Source organism: Pongo abelii, chromosome 7, assembly GCF_028885655.2.
Source record: "Pongo abelii isolate AG06213 chromosome 7, NHGRI_mPonAbe1-v2.0_pri, whole genome shotgun sequence".
Lineage (NCBI taxonomy): Eukaryota > Metazoa > Chordata > Mammalia > Primates > Hominidae > Pongo > Pongo abelii.
Window position 1 is genome coordinate 24,512,120 of NC_071992.2, and position 26,204 is coordinate 24,538,323.

At 53.2% G+C, this 26,204-nt stretch overlaps 1 protein-coding gene across 1 annotated transcript in view; it reads right to left on the reverse strand.

Annotated features, from left to right (window-relative positions):
• Positions 1-12,111: 12,111 nt before the first annotated feature.
• Positions 12,112-26,204, reverse strand: part of PEBP4 (phosphatidylethanolamine binding protein 4) — a 227,025-nt gene continuing 212,932 nt past the window's right edge. The window contains exons 5-7 of the mRNA XM_054561342.2: positions 26,130-26,175; positions 23,805-23,918; positions 12,112-12,418 (exon numbers count right to left, since the gene is read on the reverse strand). Of these exons, the coding sequence (XP_054417317.2) occupies positions 12,264-12,418; positions 23,805-23,918; positions 26,130-26,175 (315 nt within the window). The 3' untranslated portion in view covers positions 12,112-12,263. The remainder of the gene's footprint in view (positions 12,419-23,804; positions 23,919-26,129; positions 26,176-26,204) is intronic.

Below are 26,204 nucleotides of genomic sequence, written 5' to 3' on the forward strand. Positions count from 1 at the left end.
TCTTCTTTGCTGTTCTGTGCAGTCAAAACTCTGGGATCCAGGGAAGAGCAGTTAATGACTCTTTGGGGCCCAGAATTGGAGCTCATTGGTGGCATTTGCATCCTCTTTCAGCAGATGGCTTAGGCAGGGCTTCCCAACCTTTGTCATGCTGTAGTTCTCATAGAAAATGAAACTTTTTACAGCCACTGCAGTAGAGAACCAAGGCTGCCTCTGGCCCCTGAGGCCAATATTGGCCCAACTGGAACCCATTGGAGGGCTGCACGTTGGCTAGGAAGCTCTGACTGATGGCGTGGGCTTCTCTGCCAGGGCTCATGGTGCATAGGTGAAGGAAGAGAGGCATGATCTCTCTCAGATGCTGAGAATTATTTGGGTTGCTCAGAATTACTTGGCCTAGGGTCACCCAGAAAGTTACTGAAGACAGGAGATGGTATCCAAGCTCCCTGATGTCAGGGACTGAATCTCACCCATCTTTGTCTCCCCAGTGACTAGCACTGTGCCCGGACCCAAGCAGTACTCAGTAAGAACTTGTGTACTCAATTCAAGTGTCCTAGTTGGTGATTCTGAAGGATGATTGATTGGAGTAGGAGTCTAATCCACTTTGTCCTTCCCACCTGGTCCTTTTACTTCTATCCCCATGCCCCCCGACTCTCCTAACCCTCACAGCACAGGATGGGGGGCCTCTGGACCACCAGAATTCCATTTTGCGGTCGGTGCGGGGTTCCCGGGTCTAGGCCTTAGCTCTCTCATTTCAATGAGGGCAACATCTACGGAGAACTCCCGTGCATTCTTGGTGGAAGGAAACAAACTTGAGTCTTGGATTCTGCTGTCAGGGAGCAGGCAGTTTAATGAGAAGTGTGGAATGAGGCTCAGTGGAAATATCACATATAAGACATGATACATGTCCAGAGGAGGTACAAGCAGGAAGCTCCAATTGGTAAGGGCCACTGCAGGCTTGGGGGAGAGAGATGTTCAGGGCGAGGGGAGGGCCCTATAGAAGAGGGGGCGTGTGACCAAGACCTTGAGGAGGGGCTGAGGCCATTAGAAGGGGAGAGGAGAGGAAGGGTGGGGGGTGTTCCATGCAAGGTGCTGTGGTCATTTCCCCTCCTCTTTATGTTAACTTTGTTGTTTTCATCTCTGAAACTAGAACCCATTAGCATTGTCCACCCAGGACTGTGGTGCCTGGCCTAGGCCTAGGCCTGCCCATCGTTTGTTGTCTGAACGAGGAACCCTGGAGGGAGAGGTGGAAGACAGAAGGAAGCCCTGGACATACACTGGATTCCACTTGGACATTTGGGCACCTACCAGAAGGTGAGCTCCAGGAAGGCAAGGGCTTGGGTCTGTGACCTTCACTGCCCTGCCTCAGCATCTAGCCCCTGGCTCTCAGGGGAGCTCAACAATCCTTGTTGAAGACTGAATGTGGCAGACACTCTTCCAGGACCAGAGAGTACTGGCAGGAACAGGAAAGGGGCTAACTCCAGGTATGAAATCCAGGAGAAAGAAGGAGACTGCGGGAGTCCAAGGAAGGGGTGTCAGGGGGCAACATGACTCCAAGGCAGAAGGCAGGGGGCAGATTATTCAGACCTAAACTCCAGTGGTAACAGCTCCGTTAATTGAGTGGTAATGATCCTTGGTACTTTTCATCTTCAAAGCCAGAAACAAACTGTAATGAATACTCTTGCCACCCAGGGGCAGGGTGTGGAGGGTGGTGGGGAGAATCTTATGCTACTGGTACTGTTGGGGAAACTGAGGCACTGGCAGAAAAATGGTCCTTAGGAGAGCGAATGTGAAGCCCAGCAGAGCTTGGAATCTTCAGGGGTGTCTTGAACACATCAGAGAGTGGCCCCTTCAAAATCCAGGCCCCTGGGGAGCCCAGGCCATGAGCAGGGAGGAAGGTAGTGCTGGAACCCCTTGCAGGCCTGATTAAAAGTTGCAGTGGAGAAGTCGGGTCTGCAGGAGGCTTGGCTGGTGTGCGCCGGGTTTCCCAGGGTGGGTCGGGGTGCCCGGGGCATAAACTCTGCGGGCCCGCAGCACGCAGCCGCGCTCTCCGCTTTCCAGGGGCGGCGCGGGAGTGGCGCGCGGCTGGGAAGGCACCCGGGCGTCCTTTGCGCCCAGCGCTGCATACTCACTGTGACTCACCGGCGGCTCCAGATGCCTCCCGGTTTCCTCATCGCAGTCTGGCTGCCCTGAGCCCGGAGGGCATTTTTCATTAGGGTAATTACCCTGCCGTCATTAAAAGCCGGTAAATAGCACCCAGGGACCAGGCCGCGCGGCCGCGTCTGAACTGCAGTCCGGGTTCACAGGCGTCCCCCGCCGTCCCGGCCGCGGGCGGCGCCGCTCGGCCTCCCCGGCGACTGGTTCGAATCCCCGGTGTCCGGGTGTCAGGGGGAGGCACCCCCCCCCCCCCCCGCCTCACCTGGCACCACGCGGTGCCAGGTAGGGGTTGGGGCCTTCACAGAGTCAAACCCCAAGCATCCGTCAGTCTCCGCACACGGAAAAGTCTTCCCGGTGTACCCTTTTCCAGGTGTTACCGTAAAGACCTCTCCTAGGTGTACCCTATTCCAGGTGTTACCGTAAATACTTCGCCTAGGTTGCCCGAAATCATCCCTAGTTACCTTTCGACATTATTTGTGTATCCTTTGAGAAATGTCTGTCTCACCCTTCTCCCCTAAAAGTTTGTTCCGCAAGGGCCAGAGCTCTGATTTTGTATTGTATCCCCATCATACCCCCCAACTCTCCCCTCTGGAGGCCCGCTGCACCCCGATATGACACCAGAGGCTGGGGTAGAGCCGCCGAAGCAGTTTGAATTTACAAGTCACATGAGACAAGAGAACTGTCTGATGACCTCTCTCTCTCCCATTTTTCCCCAACATTTGAAAATTGTTTATTGTGCACCTACTGTGTGGTCAGCCATTGGGGATATGGCACTTATGAAAGCCAAGTCCAAGTCTTTCCAGTGGGGGAAGTCCAGGTCTAATGAGTGTTCAGGGTGGGCACAGACAAACACACATATGTGAGGTGCTGATAAGTGGTGTGAAGATAAATAAATTGGGATAAGGGCACAGAGCGTGATGGGGAGTACACGTTGAGATCCTGTAATTCTTCCGCAATCCTTGCATTTTGGAGCTAGCATTGGTAGTCATTAAAGGACCGAGTCTGAATATGTAGGTCTGTGTTTTGGTCCAGCTATGGCCTTATTTACTGGGTGCTCTTTGAAAAATTCTATGTAAACGGAATTTTTGTTAAAAAAAAAAAAGCATCAAAGTTCACAAGGGAAAGTCTGGTCTCTGAAGGCAAAGTCACCTGCGACATGTCCCTTTCCCCCTGGCATCAGCCCCTCTTCCCCTGGGTGGGCTTTGCCGCCCTGCCACCAGGTGGCCCAAGATGAAATTCTGACAGTGCGTGAGGACTGGGTTGTTTTCAGAGGCCACCCGTGGGGAGAGATGGCAGCGGAAGAAGGGTGACTGCCGTCCCTGTGGGTCCCCCAGCCCCAAATCTCAGAGCCGCACTCCCCTCTCACACAAACACTCTCTCCAAGCGGTAGGCAAGGTGCTTCTAGACCCCAAACGAAAGAAAAAGTACGCCGCAATGGAAACTCGAACTAATCTTCCCCTCTTGCCCCACTTCCCTCCCGCGGTCACACTTCCGGCGGCCACCACAGAGTATTTTGGGTTCGAAAACAAAGCGTCAGATCTATTTGAGCAACTTTTGTTCCATTGGAGTAGAAGCCCAGGGGCCTGTGGCCGCCCTGGGCTCGGCCACTTCCCCAGGGAACTGACGCGTTTCCCCTTCTCTGCCAAGGTCCAATTTAGCAACTCAGACTGGCCACTTTTAGCTTCTCCTTTCCCTGGCCTGGCAGCAGGCAAGGGGCCAGAGGTAGGGCTGCTGGGGGGAAGGGCATGTGTCTGGGTGTCTTCCTGGTGGACGTCAGGGAAGGCCTAGTTCCCTTCTTCTGCCAGAACCTCCCCTTTACCCCCTAAAACTCCTCCCAGTCCCCCCTCCTCTGTGAAACCTCCATTGCCATTGTCAAAAATCCACTTGCTGCATCAGAAGATGTAAAATGAGAGTTGTGGTTAGGCCTTGCCTGGTCCTCAGTCTAATCCACACGGAGGTGTGTCTCTGTACCAGTGGTGGGCTGGGGTGTGTACAGGTTGTGAACAAGGCGGGTGTGCATATATGGAGATCACATGTGCATGCAAATTCCCTGTCCGCATTTGTGGATGCTGAGCAATGCACATGTACACAGCCTGCATGGATGTCTAGAAAGAGCTTGGCAGAGTCGATATCCTGGAGTGTCTAGCGGGTGCATCCACCATGTGATTTTGTGTGGGCTGTTGTATTTACAGTAAGCATGTGCAAGTTTCATAGACTAGAGGTGTGTGTCAATGTGTGCGCACACACTTGTCTATGTGTGGACAGTCAGGGCTTGCCTCTCAGGGGGTGGCGAAGGAAGACAGCTGGGCTCTGGACAATGGTGACTAGGGCCCATGTGGGCAGGGCTGTAGGTGCCCTCGGCAGATCAGGGCTTGAGGGCAGGTTTGTGAACTGCAGGTATGAGCCTGGGGCCAGCAACTGTTTTGTCTTCTATTTCAGGCCTCTCTCCTCAAGCTCCCTTCCCCCTCAATAGGCTGCTACATCCACTCCCGTCCCCTCCCGGCTTGGAATGCTCCCTCCTCCCTTGTTAGCCAGCCTTCCTATCCCTGTCTTCTGGCACTTACCTCTTGCACAAGTGTCACCATCAACACAACTCCTGGCCACCTCTGGGTCTGTCCATCTTCTCTCCCACCACACTGGAAGAGCAGAAGAGCTTCCAGAAGGCAGAGACCTAGGTTTCTTTCTTTTCTTTTCTTTTCTTTTTTTTTTTTTTTGAGACGGAGTCTCGCTGTACCACCCAGGCTAGAGTACAGTGGTGCGATCTCTGCAAACTCCACCTCCCAGGTTCAAGTGATTCTCCTGCCTTAGCCTCCCAAGTAGCTGGGATTACAGGTGCCTGCCACCACGCCAGGCTAATTTTTATATTTTTAGTGGAGATGGGGTTTCACTATGTTGGCCAGGCCAGTCTCAAACTCCTGACCTCGAGTGATCCACCCACCTTGGCCTCCCAAAGTGCTGGGATTGCAGGTGTGAGTCACTGTGCTTGGCCAAGAAGGCAGAGATCTAAGTTTTTTTTTTTTTTTTTTTTTTTTTTTTTGTGGTGCATTCAATTATTGGTTCATAGCTGAGCCTCCCTAAGTCCTGCAGAAGGGCTGACTGTGCGCTGGCTTCACAGCCACAGCATGTGTACAAACTATTTGTGTCTTTACAGTGATTTGAAGGTGCATGTCCAGCTCTTCTGGCATGCTGGTGGGTGTGGGGGGTCGTGGGGGTAGGGGGAGGGTGTTTGAACTTCCAGGGTGCTTCCCAGGCCCACCCCTACGGCCCAGTCCCTAAGGGAACCACACTCAGCTGCTCTCCTGCTTCCATCATGAGACTGGAAAGCAAGGTTAGGACTCCGTGGCCTTGCTGCTCCTCCGTCATGACACGGTCAGCCTCTTCTCTTTTCCCCACCCCTCTCTGCCCAGCTGACTTACGCCAATGGTGTGGAGCCCAGCTCATGAGGAATACAGGGTGTGCTCCTGCATCCTGCGCTCCATCTCTGCGTGCAGACCCATGCCTATGTGCTCCTCCATCCTCCCTCCATGAGGTGCTGAGAGACCCTGAATGGGTTTTCTCTGGCCTGGGTTTGGGGGAGACTGGCCTGTCTGCTGCTTCTGGGAACTCCCAGGGTCTTCAGCTCCCACATCTGTAAACTCCTTTTAACCTGGGCCTCCCACTAGGGAGGGCTTTCTGGCTCCTGCAGCCAAATACACTTGGCTCTCTTTCATTCTGGATTCTGGAAATGCTCATTTTATCCGTTCTAGTGGCTTCCACTCACTCTGTGCCCCAGCGAGTGGTCACAGCTTTCTCTGCCACTCCCCATATAGAATCGCAGAACATTCAGCTAGAGGAGGTGTCAGAGAATACCTGTCCCAAATTATTTTATCAATGAGGAAACTGAGACCCAGAGAGGCTCACACAGCAGTGAAAGGTGAAGCTGGTACTGGAATCAGATCTTGACTCCTCGTCAGTGGTTCTTTTCAGGCTAGACAGCCATGTTTTTCTTTTCTATTTCCTTCTGTTTCCCACTCTTTCTCAACCTTTACTTTACTATTAAAACATTTCCTTTTTTTATTTAAAATGTGCTGTGTTAAGCAGGACAACTTGTGCTTGGAGGCTCTGAGGTGGCACCTGGCGCTGAGACCACTGTCCCAGCATGGGTTTCCTTGGTCCTTTTAAAAGCCCTTTGTTGTCCTTCATCCCCTAAGATACCTTGGGACCCTGTCCTCCCTTCTCCCTGAACCATCATTTTCAACTCTCATTTCTCCTTCCAAATACCAGGGAGGCAGCAGACAGAACCCCTCAAAAAATGGGCTCCTTTCACTAACCATACTTTTCAGGTCTTTCAAATGGAGAGTCTCAGAAGGAAAATATGGGCATTCGTGTGTGTGTGTGTGTGTGTGTATCTCATGTGTCTCCCAGAAGCTCCTGGGGATAAGTGGAAAAATTAATTAACACCAGGATGAAAGGTGTTCTGGGATAATTGCAGGTAATATCAGGACAGCCAGGAGGGTGAGGCAAGAGGCCTCTAGATGTCCTGGGGACTTGGATAGGCCCCCAGCCCCACTACTGCAAAGCAGATCAGACACCTGGGGAGGCTAGGGGGAGGCAGCATTCTGAGTGAAGGGTCTTTGTCTTTACAGGGAAATTCTTGTTAGTTGCTAAGGAACTGGGTTGTCTTTCCTGATCCAAGCCTCCCAATGTTTTGCTTAGCTTGGGAGGGGGATGCTGGGCTGAGGCTTGAGGCTCCCTTGGCAGTCAGTCCTTTCCCTGGGGCTGCCGAGCCTCTGATAGGTCTCTGGGGAAGGACTCTCTTCTGGGAGAGATGCTTCTTTCCCAATACCCTGAGCCTCACTGCTTGCTCCAGCCAAGCTGAGAACAGGTGAGGTGGAGGCAGGGAAAGAGAGGAACGTGCACATTTACCGAACAGCCTGCATGCCAGGCATTGTGCTCAGATGCCTTCCCTGCTATCTAATTTAACCATTGCAACACATCTTTGGAGGAAGGCACTTATTTCCATTTATTTTTCATAATACTGTTTTTTTTTTTTTTTTTGCAGTTGAAACACAGGTCTGGAGCAGTTGCCAAGGTCACGGAACTATCAATGGTAAAAATTCTATGTGAATTTAGATCTGCTCAGTAAGAAAACTTGTGTTTTTAAATGGCATCACTGAATGCATGTACTAAGCTTTCTTCCTATCCCATGGCTGTTGAGTGCTGACACCTGGACTCATTGTTGTCACCATTATCATCACCATCACCATCACCATCACCGTGGTCATTATCACCATCACCTCATCATCACCATTACCATCACCATGATCATCATCACCTCATCATCACCATCACCATCACCATCACCTCATCATCACCGTCACCATCACCATCACCATCACCTCATCATCACCATCACCATCACCTCATCATCACCATCACCATCACCTCATCATCACCATCACCATCACCTCATCATCACCATTACCATTACAATGATCATCATGATCACCATCACTTCATCATCACCATCACCATCACAATCACCATCACCATCACCTCATCATCACCATTACCATCACAATGATCATCATGATCACCATCACCTCATCATCACCATCACCATCACAATCACCATCACCATCACCTCATCTTCACCATTACCATCACAATCACCATCACCATCACCTCATCATCACCATCACCATCACAATCACCATCACCATCACCTCATCATCACCATTACCATCACAATGATCATCATGATCACCATCACCTCATCATCACCATCACCATCACAATCACCATCACCATCACCTCATCTTCACCATTACCATCACAATGATCATCATGATCACCATCACTTCATCATCACCATCACCCATCACTATGATGATGATCATCATTGTCACCATCATCATCATCACCATTACCATTACCATCACCACGATCATCATCACCATGATCATCATCACCATCACCATTATCATCACCATTACCATCACCATGATCATCATCACCATCACCATTATCATCACCATTACCATCACCATGCTCATCATGATCACCATCACTTCATCATCACCATCACCATCACCCATCACTATGATCATCATTGTCACCATCACCATCACCATCACTATCACCTTATCGTCACCATCACATCACCATGATCATCATCACCATCACCATCATCATCACCATCGCCATCACCATCATCATCACCATCACCATCACTTCATTATCACCATCACCATGATTATCATCATCACCATCATTTCATCGTCACCATCACCATCATCAGCATCATCACCCATTACCATCATCATCACCATCATCAATATCATCACCCTGGAGCCTTCCTAGGTGGCTTTCCCTTCTTTTCTACCTTTCTGCCTTGCCTAAGAGCAGTTATCATACAGGAATGATGGGGAGGGAGAAGGGTCATTCAATGGACTAAGGATGGTAAACTGTTGGGGTAGTGACTATGGGCAGGTGGGTAGGGATGGTAATGGCCTTGGGCTGGGCCAGGCTATTGACTTGAGTATCCAGGAACCCTGGCCATCCCCACAAATCACACACGGTCCAGGATGGCTTAACCTGGAGTAAGGAGAGACACTTGGAGAAGAGTCCCCTTAATTTATGCTGGAAATTCCGGCCCTCTCTCTTTGTCCCACTCCAGATCCTGATCTGGCTTTTATCTTATATAGCCAAGAGAGTAAAATTAGAGTACAGTTTTCCTCTAAATACTACACCTGAGGAGGCTTGAGTTAACACCAGATTCCACCATGACTAGTTATGGAATAGGGAGTAGGTTCCTTAACTTATGGGAATGCCAGTTTCCTCATCTCTAAAATAAGAATAACACCCACTTTATTAGGGTGTTGTGACAATCAAATGAGAGAACATGTATGAAGGCCCCCAGAAGTCCATGAAGTAGCGTGGGAATGCATTCAGTGAGATACCACACATTAGGCATTTTGTGTAGTACCTGGTATTCAGAAAGTACTCAATAAATGCATCTGATTACAATGATGATAATAATAATGTCCGTTCTCTTTATCCTGGTAAAGGGGTCACTAATGCTCCCTTATATTTTTCTTAGCTGCTTCATTGGAGATCTCAAAGCAATTTAGCTGTTCATCTTGTTTCTTCCTGGAGGAGGTGGTGCAAAGAACAGGGATGAGAGGCCCAAAGGGTTCTGCAGGAGGAAAGCTCCGTCAAGGCTGGGTTTTCCCCAAGGTCCCCATGGCCTCCAGGTTTCCCCTCTCCACAACTGGGACCTCCTTCTCTGTGGTTTCCAGGGATCGCCTGGCCGGGGCTGGCTTCAGCGTAGAGCCTAGGCCAGCTTTGTTCTTCTTTCACGTTTTGGGGCCAGGAGGATGGGGGTCTCTCCAGCAGCTAAACTTAAAGCCCAAAATGTCAAGTCAAAAGGAAGGAGGGGGTTGGGGGAAGGAAAGAAAGCAAGCCGATAATTTCCTCGAAGGATAAACATCCGATTTTTTTTCTTCACCCAAAATAAACATGCTAGCCACAATGAATTAAAAGCAGAAGAGGGGAGGATGTGTCTCGATTTGGGGCTGCTCTAGGAAGCTGACCTTCTATTTATCCTGGCCCTGGGCACCAACCGGAGCTGCCAATTACGTTCTGAGTCTGGTGGGGTGGGGGCTGTGGGGAGAAGGTCCCAGGGAATAGGGGACCCAGAAAGTCCCTTGCGAGGCTGCCTTCCATGGCACTGCAAATGGACACTTCCTTTTGCTTCTTATTTTAGGTCGGCTTGCAGGCTTGCAGGCTTGCCTGGTGGGGTAGAAAGAAGTGGGGAGGCTCCACAATTTCTACTGCCTGGGCTTTCTTTTACCTTGGTCTGGCATAAAATGCCCTTCTGGAGCATCAGAATTTGGTGCCTATTACCTGGGCAGGGAGCTGAATCTATCAATGAAGGGGGCATCATTCAATTCTCTCCCATTCACAAACTCAACCTCCAGCCCCGCTGTATTCTTCAGATCCCCACCACTAAAATTGTTCCACTAGTTAAAAGCGTGCTCAGCTGGGCTGAGGGGTCATCTAGGGCCCTCTGCCTTCCAGCTAACAAGGGGCAGGACTCTGAGATGGTAAGAACCCTGTTCCCAGGTACAGCTTGTTCTTTTCGTCTGGGGATTTCAAAGCACTTTGCACACATGAGTCACCAACATCGCTACATGCTAGCCAAGGAGACGGGGTTATTAACCCGTGGAGGGAAACCAAACTGAAGGGGGTGTTAGGGGTGCTGAAAGGACTGGAGTGGCGGTGGGGAGGCACGGGTCCTCCATAACTTTAGGCTGGAAATGAGACTGTAGCAGGGAGGGGTCTCCCAGGGGTCCTCGGGTGGGGAAGTCAAGAGGCCTGCAGAGAAAGCCCAGGGAAGTTAGACGGTGAAAGTCCTTTCCTTGCAGATACCTAAGAATTTATTCACAGCTTTCTTTTCTTTTTTTCTTTCTTTCTTTTTTTTTGAGACAGAGTCTCACTTTGTCGCCCAGGCTGGAGTGCAGTGGTGCGATCTCGGCTCACTGCAACCTCTGCCTCCCGAGTTCAAGCGATTCTCCTGCTTCAGCCTCCCAAGTAGCTGGGATTACAGGCGCCCACCATTACACCCGGCTAATTTTTGTATTTTTAGTAGAGACAGGGTTTCACCATGTTAGTCAGACTGGTCTCGAACTCCTGACCTCAGGTGATTTGCTCACTTTGGCCTCCCAAAGTGCTGGGATTATAGGCGTGAGCCACCGCACCTGGCGTTATTCACAGCTTTCTAAAAGCATACATTTGATTATGCCATCTGCCTCTCCAATCTATTTTTATTTTATTTTATTAATTTTTTAGAGATGAGGTCTTGCTCGGTTGCCCAGGCTGGAGGGCAGTGGTGCAATCACAGATTCATAGATCACTGCAGTCTCAAACTCCTGGACCCAGGTGATTCTCCTATGCCAGCCTCCTGAGTAGGCATAGGAGACTACAGGCATCCACCACCATACCTGGCTAATTTTTTATTCTTATTTTTGTAGGGACGGGGGTCTCCCTATGCTGCCCAGGCTGGTCTTGAACTCTTGGCTTCAGGCGATCCTCTGGCCTTGGCCTCCCAAAGCACTGGGATTATAGGCACGAGCCACCATGCCTGGCCCAATCTACTTATCATTTAATGATTTCCCACTGCTTTTTGGATACAATCCAGAGCTTTAACATGGCAACAAAGGCCTGGCATGGTCTGGCCTTTGCCCATCCGTCATACTGTTCTTGCCCTTTCATACTTTGCGGCAGCCGCAGCACGGGCCTTTCATTTCCTGGAAGATGCCATGCATGCCCCTGCCAGCCACAGGGGCTCGGAGGAGCTTTGGAATGTTCTCTATTCCTGTCTCCACTCACCTGGTAACCCCTAGCCCACTTTTCAGCCCTGAAGTTAAACATCAGGGCTCTGCCTGAGTCTTCAACCCTTTTTCTCCATCAGAAATCAGGCCCCCTTTACACCCTCATCATACTTATCACAGTTTATCATTTGTTGGGGATATTTCCTCCCCCTGCTGGACTGGAAGCTCCATGAGGTGAGCACCATGAGGTGTCTGCCCTATCTACCCATGCATGGGGATGAGGCAGGCATGCATCCCCAGTGCCTGGAGGAAGGCCAGGTGCACCCCACATGCAACAATAGTTGCTGAATGAACGTTGTCGAATGTCAGAGCTGGAAAGGCCCATGGTGATAAACCAACCACCCTCTCCCACTTCTTCCTACTTCCGTGTCACAGCCAAGGGAGCAGAACTTTGGGGAGGGTAAGAGGTTTCCGTGAGGTCCCACAGCGACTCCGTGACAGTTCGGGCGTAGGGATCACTATATCCTGCCTGTCCGTCTATTCCCCCCACTCCCCGACCCAACCCCTTGCATTTACAGGAAAGCCTCGGTCCCCAGTGCTGGATATTGGCCGATTTTCTCTTGTTGCTTTTCAAAGGAATACAAGCTAGGAAGCAAAGCATCAAGCCCTGGATGATTTTTTTTTTTTAATTTGGAAAAGAAGGGGTTCCGTATCCACGGGGGGTTCCATACCTACATCGTCGGTGGTGGGCAGTGTGGCCACGTGCCCGGACAGCAAGGCCTGCTATCTAGCAGGCAGCTATCTCCGCCTGGTTTTGTGCTTGGGCTCGCTGGCCCCTCCTCTGGGAGCCTGGAGGGTTGGCGAGTCCTGGTAGTTCTGGGTCATGAACTGGGTGCTTGCTTCAGGTTCGCCCAGGTGGAAGCGGTTCAGAAATCTGTCCATTTTCCAAGAGCCTGGAAGGACAAACAGACCACAGGGAGGCAGTGAGAGAGAGCCATGGACTTGAAAGCTGGCAGGGGCCTGAGAGGGAGGCCGGCTCGGGGGAGCCGAAGCAGCAGGTGATGCGATGGCCATGGGGCGTAGTGGCTGGGGGAGCTTCTGGCTCCTGTTGCAGAGGCAGCCCCCAGATGTTAGCAGAGCCTCTGAACAGCAGCAGAGCTGCCTGCTCCCCAGAGGGCAATGGGGACTGAGAGCCCAGCCCGAGTCGAGGATGTCTGAGTCTCCTTCCCCAGCGCCTCTGTTTAGCAAAACTGCCTTCTCGCTCCCGGGTAGAAAGGAAGCCCAGTCATGCGGGCTGCCCACTTCCTCTACTAATGCTCTCCCTGCAGGCTCCCCTGACCCCAGGATGGGAGGCTTCACCGCTGCTTCCCTTCCACACCTGCTCACCCCTGCTGCTGGGGCTGAGATTGGCGAAGTATCTGTGCTCTTCTTTCAATCTTCTCCCCTAAACCCCAACCACCTCCTCGTCTCTGTCCCAGAACAGGGGGTGCACCAGGGTGCCTTCCCCGTGGCAGAGGTGCAGGGGCAGCCCCTGGACCCTGGCGGGGGAGCTGGGCCTGCAGAAGCCCAGACATTGCCCAGGTCGGAGGGGTTCCTCCTCAGGGGGAGAAAACACAAGTGTGTACAGGGAGGCGCATCTTCTGGGGCAAGTGTGAACAGGCCTTGTGGCAGGGCGAGGAGGGCACAGCCTCAGGCATGGAGTGAGGCTGAGGGAAGTGGTCAGAGGCATATTCCCACGTTTTTGTTTCCCAAACCCTGGATGTCAGACACCCTGGGCAGATGCTTGCCAGGAAAAGGCAGGAAGTAGTTTAATTTGAATCTCAGATAAATAGCAAATCGCTTGTTGGTGTGAGCGTGTCCCACATTCTGCGTGGAGCATCCTTACATGAATTTTTTTTCTCGTTGTTTGTTTATCTGGAATTCAAATTTTACTGGGCATCCTTTTTTTGTTGTTGTTGTTTTGCTAAATGCAGCAACCTCCCAGGGTGGAGAGAGAGTGCCTGGGGAAGACCCTGTCTGGAGCAGAGCTAGGCAGTGGTCTATATACAGTGGATTAATGGAGACCAGTCACCTCTGATACCCAGACAGAAGAGGGCAAGGGGCTGGCAGCTCTCAGAGCCTCACTTGAGACTCACGGGCCACCCACCCTCCCACCTACCTGTCTCCCGGGTCAGCACCCACCACCCTTTTCATAGCAATTAAGATAGCAAGCCCATTGAAGCATTCCTGCCTCCCAGAGGCTGCTGACATTTCAAAGATGTTCTTAAGGAGAGGATAATTTTTAATCTGAAACCCAAAATAACAATAACAATAATGCAAACAATAATAGCAGTAACACCCCAATTTCTGTGCTTCCTATGTGTTGGTACTACTGTAAGAGCTTGACACATAATTCGCTTAATCCTCACACCAATCCTAAAAAGGGAGGACTATTCCCATTCCCAGTTCACAGATGGGATGACTGAGGCACAAGGTGGGGTACTGGCAAGGAAGCTTCGTAGTGGCAGGGATGGGGAAAGGCCTTTGCAGATTCCCTCAAATCCTATCCGACTCAGTGACTGCATGCTCAGATGGGGCCCAGGGGGGCTGGAAAACAAGGAGTTCCAGGAGTTCTTTTGCAGAAAGGGTGGCCAAGGTGCTGAGAAAGCCTCTCCCGCTAGAGGTGTACTGACTGCAGCTGGGTTCTCCTAGGAGGCTCGGTGTCACCTGAGTGTCCTTTCAGAGGGGCTGTGCCTGAGCCTCTGCACCCTAGGAGCCCAGCTGGCTGGAAGGAAAGGAATAATGGTATTATGACCCTGGGAACGAGTGTGTGCACACACATGTGTATGTGTGAGTGCATGTGTGTGTGCTGGTGTGTGTGTGTGCGTGCACGTGCACATGCCAGGGTAATAAGGGCTTATGGGTGAATTGGTGTGTGGCAGGAACAGGGACGAGGGGGCCTTCCCCACCGTAGGGCAGGAAGGAAACTGCATGGCAGGAAGGGAATTGAAACCCATCACGAGGCTGGGGCAAGCTGCGGGGAAGAAATCCCCTGCGTCCAGAGCGAGAGTTGGCTCCCCTCGATAGTTCAGAAACCTCTGAGCCTTCGGTGCCCTGGGGGACTCGTGGTTCCTTTCCAGTCCCAAGTCGACAGCCCTGTGGTTCTCGGGCTCCCTGGCCAGCTCCTGAAACCCAGTCCCCGTGCCGGCTAGCCTCTTGCTGCCTCCTTTCCTGGCTCGGCCGCAACTCCTTACACCCCCTGTTTCCTGCCACAGAGGGCAAGTTCTAGAAGGCAGAGGGGGTGAGTCAGGCCCTTGGGGTGTGTGGGGAGAGCTGGACAGCTAGGAGGCTGCGGCTTCTGTGGTCACCGCTCAGAGGAAAGCCCCTTCCTGTATGGCATTGCTGTCCCCGAGAAGCAGAGAGTCCGCGGCCAGGCAGGAAGAGGACAGCGCTGCTGTCTGTGCTTGGGCCACTCCACTGTACCCTGGACGCACCCAGGCCAGGCTCTTCCTGGGACGAGGGTAGGGGCAGTGAGGGCACTTCAGAGGCCTCAGTGGTGGGAGGCCTTGGCTGAAGGGAGAAAGGAGGAGGAAGCTGTCTGATGTCTGTCTCATGAGCCACCTGCCCTGTGGCTGGGACACAGAGGCCTGGGCACCTCAGGACAGGGCTGCCGCATATGATGTACAGGTTGATCCCTGCACAACCGTAGGGGGTGCTGTTCTCATCCTGCATAGCCAGTTGCAGCGGCCCTGGCACTCTCACTTACTGGTCAGTGCTGATAGGAAAGATGTTAGTGATGAGAGATGTTAGATTTCAGCAATGTTCCAGATGGGGGCCAAGGGGAGAGCCTGATAACCTTATCTAAAGCCACTGGGGGGTTTCTGGGCCACCATTCTGTGCCTGGCCTCCTATTAGGCTCTAGGGGGGAAAGATGTCCCCTGTCTTCAGCAGCTGGGGAAGGGGCTCCTTCTCGGAGCTTTAGTCCCAGGGACTGTGATGATGGCAGGAATGTTTGGAAACGGCCCTGGGGCAGGTCTTGACAGTCACTCTCTCCACCCCAAGCTTCCCAAATCTGTGGGGCTGGCTTTCCACTGTTTGGGAGTGGTTTGTCACGTGGTGGACAAACTCTGGACGGCTCCATTGGGCCAGTTAGGGCTAAGCAGGCATCTGAGAGACTGAGAGGTGCTCGGCCACGTCCAGCTTACCCTGGCCCCCTTGCAGGACCTGGTAGAATGGGGGCTCTGCTCCCCTGCCAGAAGTGCAAGCTCTTAGATGAGGTCAGACCCCAGGGCCCCTTTAACACTGGCAGCCATCACCCTGGTCCTCTGCCAGGCATGGGGTGAGAGGAGCTGCCTTATTTTACCCCCTGCCCTTGGTGAGTTTCTAATATAATACAAGTAATACTAAACTAATCACAGTCTGGTCCTTCAAAGGGTGGCCTTGGCCAGCAGTAGAACTTTGTAGTCTGGGTCCCTAGCACACAAAGTCCCCACCCCTAGTGAAACCCCTGGATTCCCTTCGGCAGGCCCATTCTCCAGGCTGGGTGCAGTGGCACTATCACTGCTCATTACAGCCTTGACCTCCCAGGCTCAGGTGATCCTCTTGCCTTAGCCTCCTGAGTAGCTGGAACCACAGTTGTGTGCTACCACATCTGGGTAATTAAAAAAAAAATTATCTGTAGAGACAGGGTCTCCTTATGTTGCCCAGTCTGATCTCAAACACCTGGCCCAAGTGATCCTCCTGCCTGGGCCTCCCAAAGTGCTGGGATTACAGGTGTGAGCCACCGCACCTAGCCAGGCCCACTCTTAAGACTTCCCAACAGCCAAGGACAGCACTTCCTGGGTGACCCTGCTGTAGCCAAGGGACGTTTCCCACCTGACTGGTCCTTGGTCCTCAGTATTTCCGTCCTGATGTATTTCCATCCTGATGTATTTCCATCCTGATGTATTTCCCTGTTAGCCTGGGAAGTGGGTTAGGAAGCTGAGGGAGGGAGGTGTCCCCCCATCCCAGCTCCATTCTCCCATGGGCCCCTGTTCAGGTGGGCTGGAGAACAGGGAGTGTGTTGCTGAGCCCTTGAGGCTGGAGCTGCGGCAGCCTCTTGTCCCAGGGCAGTCTCTGTGAGGACGGGGGCCACTGGCTCTGGCTCCTAACAGCCCTGTTCCTTCAGGTGGTGATCTGTATCTACCCAAGGTGATCACCCTCTTCCCTGGCCCTGCTGCCTCTCCTCTTAGGTAAGGGCACCACTGCTTCTTGTTGGGGGATGGTAGCCCTGAAGAAAAAAAAAAACAAAACTTAACTCCAGCCTAATAACCGCCCCACAGAGAGCCCGGCTCAGGTCTGTAATTTGTCTGGCTCGTCATGGTACCGGCCACATTGATAGAAGCGCTGATACCTTTCTGCCGAGATTAATGATGTCCCGGCGGTGGTAGGTGGGAGGCCTGAGCCTTTCGTTTTTTGTGCCATTAAATGACGTCGGGAGACTTCCACTCAGGACCTGAAAAGCCCTCGTTCCATCACATCCAATTACTCCGGGAGGAGATTTGCTGAGTGGCTGATCCTGCGGGCTCCAGAGGCTTTGGGGTAGTGGGGGGCACTTTGACTTTGGCAGGAGTGAGAGGGAGGGGATGCCAGGAGAGTTTCGGGGCGGTGAGGGGTGACCCGCGTCTCCTCTGGAGAGAGGACCCAGGAGGGCTGAAGAGTGGAAGCTGGTTCTAATTATCCAGCCAGTGCATCCCCTAGGCCTCCTCCTCCCTTCTGCAGCTGGGGGTGGGGCAGGAAACGGATCAAGAGGATGGGAGACTTCAAGCTGCCAGTTTAGCTCCCAGTGATACATTCCAATATTTGGTAGTGGCGACAATTGGCTGGAGTTTTGGGTAGAATCTGGGGGCTTATCTGTGTGGTTTCTTCACGATGTGTTCAACATTGCTTGGGACGGCTGATGTTTGGCTGGACTGGGACTTGCTTCTTGAGGAGGTCCGCCTGGGGCTCATGGAGATTTCAGGTAGTTCCCAGCCTGGGTGCCTGTCTGTGTTGCCCGGGATGGCCCCAGCTGGGCGGCTGCCAGGCCCCCAGTTCTACCCGCTCGGCCAGGTGGGTGGGGCCCTTTGGAGGAAGAGCACCTCCTGCCACAAGCCCACGCAGTGATCAGGGGCTGGGCCCTGGGGGATGCTGGGGCTGGGCCACGTGAACCACCATGGGAGGTCGCGAGGGTGGGCTGAGTGTGTTTGTGTCTGTCTGTGTGTGCACTGGTAGGGGGCAGTCTGAGGGCAGGGGCTGCTCTCCAGGCAGGGCCCCCTTTCCTCTCAGGCCTCTTCCGTCCATGCTTCCTGACACCATGCGCTGCTGTGTTCTGCTACTAGGCTGGTGGATTTCCTCCCAGCCTCATCCCTCTGCAGCAACATCTCCTACTCTTGAAGCTGCGTGGGGCTCTGCTGCCCTTGGCCCCACGATTCCCCTTCTTTCTCACCCACCGAGGTCTGCATGCCTTCAGATGCCACAAGCAAGACTTCAACCCCCTATGTGGCAAGTCCCTGCCCGTCTCTCCTCTCTGACCCCCGTGGGTGGGTGGCTCCACCTCTGAGCTGCCGAATTTGGGTGCCTGTGGTGCTAGGGAGTGGCTTATGGCTGCCTGGCCCAGGACTCCCATTTTGCAGTGAGCAAGTTTCCCCTCTGAGGGCCCTGAGGCTGCCCTGGAGGTGGTGACCCGAGCCTCTCTTGCCCGTTAGTTTCCAGCACGTTGACACCATCCTGGACACTCGGCCTTGGAGTGGCTTCTGGAGCAAGCTGTGGCATGTCCTCTCGTGGGGCAGAGAGGGGATTTCCCCTGCTCGCTTGCAAGAGGAGTGTGAGGCTGGCTTGTGACACCTCTGGGTGAGGTGACTGAGGTGTGGTGTGGCACAGACCACAGCTCCCCAGGATTCTGAGGCTCAGCCATAGCCAGGGAGGGGGTGTGTGCGTAGACCATTCTGGGCAGCTGCTGCTGGCCAAGGAGGCCTGGGACAGCAGGATACAACTGCACTCTGTCTGTATCCCCACTGGGGCCCAGAAGTCTGGTGGTCTGGGTCAGGAGAGTGGGGATGTAGGCAAGGTAGTGGCAGGTGCAAACAGCCCTTCTCTGGAAGTCAGAAGAAAGTCAAATGGCTGTTAACTGTGGACGCCCTTGGTAAGTCATGCCACTCACTGTTTCAGGCTTTGCTTTCCTTGTTTGCCCTGGTGTAGGGGTGATGGCCACTGTCCTGCCCCCTTGACATGGTTGGCAAGGGAAAGGCCAGGGAGGAGCAGGGTGGCTGGTGGAGAGGCTGGTGGAGAGGCAGCCCTGCCTGCCTGGGATTGGGACAGAGAGGACATCGATCAACTCAGAGACTGTCACTTGTGGGCATGGTACTCACAGAGGTGTCTGTCTTCTCAGGTGCTGAGGCAAGCTGACGTGTGTTTGTGAATGTGGGGGTGTGAGAACGTGCAGATCCATGTGTGTGAATGGCTTGTGGATGTGCCTATGTGGGTGTGTCCCACACATAGACACACTCATTGACTGAAAGCCAACAGTGGGCTGGGCACAGGGACAGGTGGGAGAAGGGAAAGAAGGCGGAGGTGAGCGCTTCTCTCAAGGAACTGATAGTCTCATGGTGGAAGGGGTGCTGCCACGAGTGGCAATTGATTTAGAAATACAAGAGAGATCAAAGCAGATGTCTGGGGAGGCATAACAAATGCTGTGTGAGTGGAGAAGACGATAGAGACTAGAGATGCCAACAGCAGGTTGGGGGAAGCCTGGCTGAGCGGATCAGCCCTGTGGGGTTGTTCTAGATGGCATGATGGAGGGCCAGCAGCCGGGACTGGTGCTTGGAAGGTAGGCAAGGCATTGCGGGTCTGGGAAGGGGAGAATGAGATGCCCAGATGGGCAGTGGTGGGCGGGCAGATGTGAGCAAAGAAGTAGTTCAGGGACGTTCTGGCAGTGTGCCGCACACAACGGCAATGGTACAAGGTGCAAATGAAATCTGCCTGGAAGGAAAGATGTCCCCCTCAGAGGGGTGTTCACTTAGAATCAGAGGGAGACAGCCCAGTGTGTCACAGGCCTGAGATAATGGCAGCTGCAAATCTGGAAAGGCAAAGTGTGGCCTTTGGGACAAGTATCACACAGCTGTCCTGTGACACTGGCCAGCCAGCCCTTGTCAGAGGCACCAGTTAAGGCTGTTTAGATTTCAGGGGTCTCTCTGCTCCTCCTGCCTTGGGGACTGGTTATGCTTGTGCTGTTTGAATATCTCCCCTGACTCTCTCAGTGAGCACCCCCTATCCATAGAGCTACACCAGGGTGACTCCACACATGCATGACAGCAGGGACACCATCACGTGGTGACTTCTTACAGCACCCAAAACAGCGCCAAGTATACACTAGGCGTCTGGCATCAGCTGAGTGAATGCAGAAGGCATTACTGAGTTATGCCAGGGGTGGTTCAAAAGTGGCCAGAGAGGAAGGAGCAGTGCAAAGGTAGGAGGAGTGGGGTGGCACGGCAGGATTTCATCAGCTAGAAGCGGGGTAGCTCTAAGCCCCTCCAGGACCCTTGCTGTGCTCCTGGCCTCCTGGGGTCCGGTGGAAGACCTTTACTAGGAAATGTCGGGGTTGGCTGTGAAAGTCGAGCCTCATCAGCTGGTCCCTGCATTTATTTGGCAGAACAGGGAGGCGAGGACATCCCGGGAAGCTGAGAGCAAATCAATTTCAGGTCATTCAATTGCAGATCAACTAGTCTAACCCCATGTCTTGATGAGGTCAAAATCGAGGCCCAGGGAGGGGAGGTCACCTGGCCAAGGTCAAACAATCAGAGTCGGGACGTCAAGATCTCATTTACTGACCACATGTATACTGTCCTGGGGTCACAGTAAAAAGAGGAATCCTGGGGAGGGTTTCACCTCCTTGGGTCTGAACAGTGCCATCCCCACATCGCTCTACATAGTCATGACAGGCTCTACTAGAATCATCTCAAGCCCCCTTCTTCACCCTAAGCCTGTCATTTACCCATAAGATCCAGGGAGGGAAGAGGCCTGAACAGGATGCGGTTCAGTGGCCCGTCTGCCATAGACGCCCCTCTACCTGGCTCCTGTAGGCTGACCTTTCCCCTCGAGTCTCTAGAAGCTTTTCCTGCCTGTTCACCCAGGGGACACAAGCAGCTGGTTACACCACACTGCCCCCCTCCCAACCCCTGACACCCTGCTTCCTCCATGGATTCTCTCCCATGGAGAGAAATCTAGATCAAGGCAAGTCCTGGGGCCTGTGTTCATTGGCAGGACCCCATGCTCTGGCCTCCCAAGCACTGGTCCAGCCCTGGGCTCCATAAGTCCCCAGGCACTGTCCGGGTGCTTCAGAGAGCACCAGGCCCTGAGTGTTTCAACATCGTGCAAGGACCTGGGGTTTCTGCTTTTGCAATCACCCCTGGGTTCATCCACACCTCACTGCCTCATGTCTTGACCCCTCTGGTGGTGCCCTGTCCTCTCATTCTGGTCAGTTCTGCCTGCCCCTCCAGGTTCGTCGTCTCCAAAGAGTGACTTTTGAGTGTTGCTTCTCTGGTAAATAATTTCTAATGGCTTCCCAGAGTCAACCCACAAAAGCCGCTCCTCTGCCGGACTTTTGAGAACCTTGTTTTTCCCCTTCCCCTCCATTTTCTCACTTAAAAAAAAAAAAATCTATGGTTTCTCCAACCCAGAGCTCCCTCTTCCTTCACTCAAGGATTCAGATCTCCTCCTTCTCTAGGGCCCAGCCCTGCTCCAACCTCCTCCCCATGGCCTCAGGGCTAGAGAAATTTGTAGATCATCTGGAGCCAAACCCTCATTTTCTAGATGAGGAAACCGAGGCCCAGCGAGGTTCACTGATTGGCCTCAAAGTGAAACTACTAACTAGAGAGAGGGGAGTCCAGATTGCCTCACTCTACAATAAAACTCCTTTATATCCTCTCTGGCTGGAGAGAGCACAGTGTTCTGGAGGGAAAGGCGTGACAGGAAGGGAAGAGATCTATCCCTGAGTCCACAGACTTCCAATTGTCCTTACAGTTAGAATCACACAATTAAGTGTTTAATTACAACCTGCTCTGCATTGTTGTTTAATTGTTTCCAAAGTAGACTGTAAGCCACTTGGGGACAGGGAAAATTCCTGGTGCCCTTGATTGTGTCTCCTCTGAAGTTCCCAGCACAGCGCTGGGCACATGGAAGGCATCACATGGCAAGACTGGGACCTTGGCTGGGGCTTTCATCTGGGAGGGCCATTTTTATTTTATTTTATTTTTATTTTTTGAGACGGAGTCTCGCTGTATCCCCAGGCTGGAGTGTAGTAGCACGATCTCGGCTCACTACAAGCTCCGTGGCGCGATCTCAGCTCACCACAAGCTCCGCCTCCTGGGTTCATGCCATTCTCCTGCCTCAGCCTCTGGAGTAGCTGGGACTACAGGCGCCCACCGCCATGCCAGGCTAATTATTTTTTTTTTTTGTATTTTTAGTAGAGACAGGGTTTCACCATGTTAGCCAGGATGGTCTCGATCTCCTGACCTCATGATCCGCCCACCTCAGTCTCCCAAAGTGCTGGGATTACAGGCGTGAGCCACTGTGCCTGGCCTGGGAGGGTCATTTTAAACCCTGTACAGATGCAAGTCCAGTTTCTAAGTTCCCCATGGACAAAAGGTGGGTCAAGGGGTGGGGTGGGGAAGTACACAAGACCAAACAACACGTTTCAGGCCCAGTGCGTTTTGGCTTCCTTGCCTGGTCACCAACATCCTGGGAGGTGGGGGTCAGGCCTTTGCTGGTCCCTCAGGCCACTGTGGTTTCTGGAGGACAGGCTGTGGTCGAGCCTCAGGAGCACCAGCACACAGAGTAGGGAAGCGTCTTTGGTGTACGCAGCTCCCTTCCTCTCCCTTGTCTGTCCCTCCTCATGGCATCTCCCGATGCTCTATCCTTCCCTCCATCCTGCCTTCAGAAAGCACTTCACCCCCGAGAGACTCCCGCCCTGGGCATAGGCATGGTGACCCCGGAGTCTCATAGTGGGGCTCAGAGGCACTGCTTCATTTTATGAGAACCCCATGGGTGGGGGAATGTCATAGGCTGAGGTCCCAACATCTTTGGTGAGGTCGGTAGCCAGGGTGCTGGAGACGGTTTTTCTTGGTCTGGGCAAGATACATAATTTTGTTTCCTTCTCTCTGCATTAAACTTAAAAGTATGTCTTTGGCAAAGACATTTAAACAGATTCACGGATTGGCAAGGCGCTGAGGGCACCTGGGGAAGGTTCACTGGTGGAAAGTTTGCACCAGCTCCACTCCCAGGGTGGCCTGGAGCCCTCTGTGGTAGGTGGGCCCTGCTCGGCACATCTGAAGGGCCCCATCGCTCAACCTGTGCCTTTCTGGGCTCCATGTTCCTCTCCTCTGGGGCCTCCGGCATCGTGGTTGTAGCAATACCTGTGCCGGCTTCCTAGTGGGTGGATGTTTGGTCAAGGTCACTGGGTGAGAGGAAATGGCTGACGACACCCACCCTCCCACTTGCCTTCCTGCCAGCCTGGGGGATGTGCTCCTTGCACTCTCAGATGGCATTTGTGCAGTCTCTATTGTCTTCCCTTCCCTAAAATTGGGGAGCTGATAGAGTGCAGGTGTGGCTTTATTTCCCATTTTCTGGAAGAGAAATCTAAGGCTCAGATGGCGGGTGGGGGAGTTGGGGGCATGGCTCACACTGGGTCAGGTGAGTCACTTGCGGCATGTTGCAGTGGCCAAGTGGCCACCACTCCAGCTCCCTGGCCCTGGTGGCAGGAGGACCAAGGCCAAGCAGGTGGGGTTCGCCATTAGGAGGCTATAGGGAGTTGGTCTGCTCCAGAAGCCAAGGAGGGCTGCTCAGAGAAGCTAGTGGAGGGGGGATGGTGGGGGACATCTTCCCCTCATCACTGAGATGGCACAGCCGACCCAGTAATTAGCAACCCATGAGGATAGACCGGCAGGGTGGCATTCCAGGGCCCTCTTGCCCAGATCAGACTCAATTACAGAGCACAATGACTTGCCAAAGTTCAGGGGCAGCTGCCTGCACATGCCATGCAAAGTTTCGGGGTACTCTTCTTCCTGGCTCCAGTCACCTGCTTTGAGACCCTGCCTTACATACCAACCCACCCAGCTGGAGCCTCCACATTGGTCTGTGGGACTTACTTCTCAAGGGAGACCACACCTGATGCCAACATCTTTAGGGCACTCCTTCCAGTTCACTCCCAAGAAACACCAGCCTTCGGCCCCAGTCTCCAAGGCTCATGAGTGGGGGTCAAGGGCCCAATTTCCCCGTAAATGCATGAAGCTTGGTTCCACCCCAGAATTCACCCCGGTGGTGGCTGGAAGGATGGGAAGGTCTTACCTCGAGTTTTGTTTTCCTTGGGAAGGAGAGAGATGACTTTTCCTTCCTGAAGAAAGACAAAGAACTGGTAGCGATGGAAGCCACTGTGTGCCGGTGGGGAGGGAGCCTGGTACGCTACAGGTAGAAGAAGGAGAGAGGTGGGCATCAACATCCCATACTACCGAGGGCAGAGCTCTCTGCCTTCCCATGGTCCTGCTGACCTCCCTGGGGCCCCAGATCGGCACTCAGACCTGCAAAACATTAGGATTTGTATTTGGCGGGATCTCAGCTTCAGTATCTTCATTTAAGAAGTATATATTTTGGTGGGGGTGAGAGTGGGGGAGGAGGTGGTCCAAGAGGAAACACCCTGAGCTGGCTTGAAGGCCTCGGGTGCTGGCGTGGCTCCCAGGCCTTTATGGGCTGGTGGGTGTTGGCATTGTCCTGTTTTTGCTTTAGTCTATCCTGATGGATTTCCTGCCTCAAGAGAAGCCCATCTTCCTCTGTGAGTGTGTTTGGCAGAGGATTTTTATTTATTTTTTCGGCATTTGCTTATGAACTCAATCCCCAAAGAAGCCAATTTCTTGGCTGCGTCTGGAGGATCTGGAAGTGGTTACGAGGGTGGGTGGGACTGGGTTCAAAGGTTTGATCATGGGAGCTGTAGGAGCTGGGTGCTTGGGGCACCGGGGAGAAGGTCCCTCTCCCAGTCCTTCCCTCTCCCTCCAGGAGGCTGAGCTTTTTTTGGGGGGTGAGAAAGTGGGGTGGGGACATCCCTCATTCTTTCCCGAAGTCCATGCAGAGTCAAGGTCCTGTTGGCCTGGCCTAGGTCTTTGAAGGTGGGCCTCTTTCCCAGAGTGCTTCACCCCTTCCCACTCCCCTTCCCTCTCTCCATCTTCCTTTCCAAGGAGGAGAGCCAGGCTGGAGCCAAGAATCTTTCTGGGTGGGTGGGAAAGAAGCATTTGCAATGAGGATGTTGGTGGGAGGGAGTATCGGTCCTTTATGGCCATCTCCCCTTCTTTCCTCTCCTGATCATTAAACAAAAGCACGACTTGCTGCTTGGAGCGTTGGAAGAGTCCCTCACTGTGCACTTCCGGCCACTGGTGGCTTCCAGCATGCCAACAGCCGGGGAATTCCTGACGATTCATCTTTCCCTGCATTTTTGGATCGCAGATCAGATGTGTGTGTGTGTCTGTGTGTGTGTGTGCACGCGCATGCGCACTCAGAGTGAGAGCAGAGCTGGGTGAGCTGAGAGCCATGTGAGTGTGTGTGGTTGGAGGTCCCACTCGGGGTGGGTGTGTGTACACGAACAGCCAGTGTGCAAACGCCCCGAGGCTGTTTTGGAAGGCCTGTTAGTGTGTGTATAAATGCAGGTAAAGGAGCATTTCTTCCTAAACACCGCCAGTGCTGAGAAAGACTTCTGAGCACAGGTGGGTGCCAGGGAGTCTCCTCGTGTGCTTGGGTATGGATGGCAGATGGGACAAGTCAATGTGGGCGAGACGTGTGGGCATGTGGGCTGTGGAGTGCACTCCACAGTGGGCACACTCGACGCTGCCCAAAACTGGTGACCTCGGTTCTGTGCAGACAAGTCTGAAGTGAGAACTCACTGGATCTGTGCAATGGAGAATTTATCCTCAAGGGAGATAGAGACTAATGCCTCTCACTAGGGCTTTCCTCAAGAATCCCCTCTTCAAAACCTCCAAAGACAGAGAATTGAGGAGTAAGGAGGAGGGGAAAGGGTTCACACATGCTAGACCACTTCTCCGGGCCAGGCCCTGGGCTGTAGGCCTTCACTTATGACATCTCCTCCATCTTCTCATTTCCTGGAGGCTTGAGAGGTCAAGCCAGGACAACAGTGAATGGTGGTGCTGGGATTTGAATCCAGGCCTGCTTGGTGCCCAAGCCCACGCTGCTTCACGGAACTGCAGGGCTAAGTTTGGTGCCCAGTCCTGTGCCAGAGGCCAGCCCACTACCTGAGCATCCCTTTCAAGGTAGGTTGGGGGCATCCTCCCGGGGCAGGGATCTGAGAGAGGGAAGCTGGGGGGAGGATGGGGGTAGACAGGGGTTGCAAGCAGCCTCCAGTCAGATGGCCCCCTGCACTGTGACGCTGGCTGCATTCCTTACTAGCCATTCACATGGCGCAGGATGGTCTGTGCCTCAGTGTTATCCTCTTTAAAATGGGTACACTGATGGCAGTGACCATAAAAGGCAGTTGTGGAGATGAAATCAGGGCATTCAAGAAAACTCTCAGGCTGGCGCTAGCACACGACAAAGCAGCACCATGAGGTTTTGATTCTTGTGATCGTCACTGATGCCCTGGCTGGGGGAAGGAGTCCCTAGGGTCTTACTCACCTGATAACTCCTGGCCCTGAATCTTCCCTTTCTTCAGGTCAGCGCCCTGAAAGAAGAGACAAGCAGGGCTGTAGG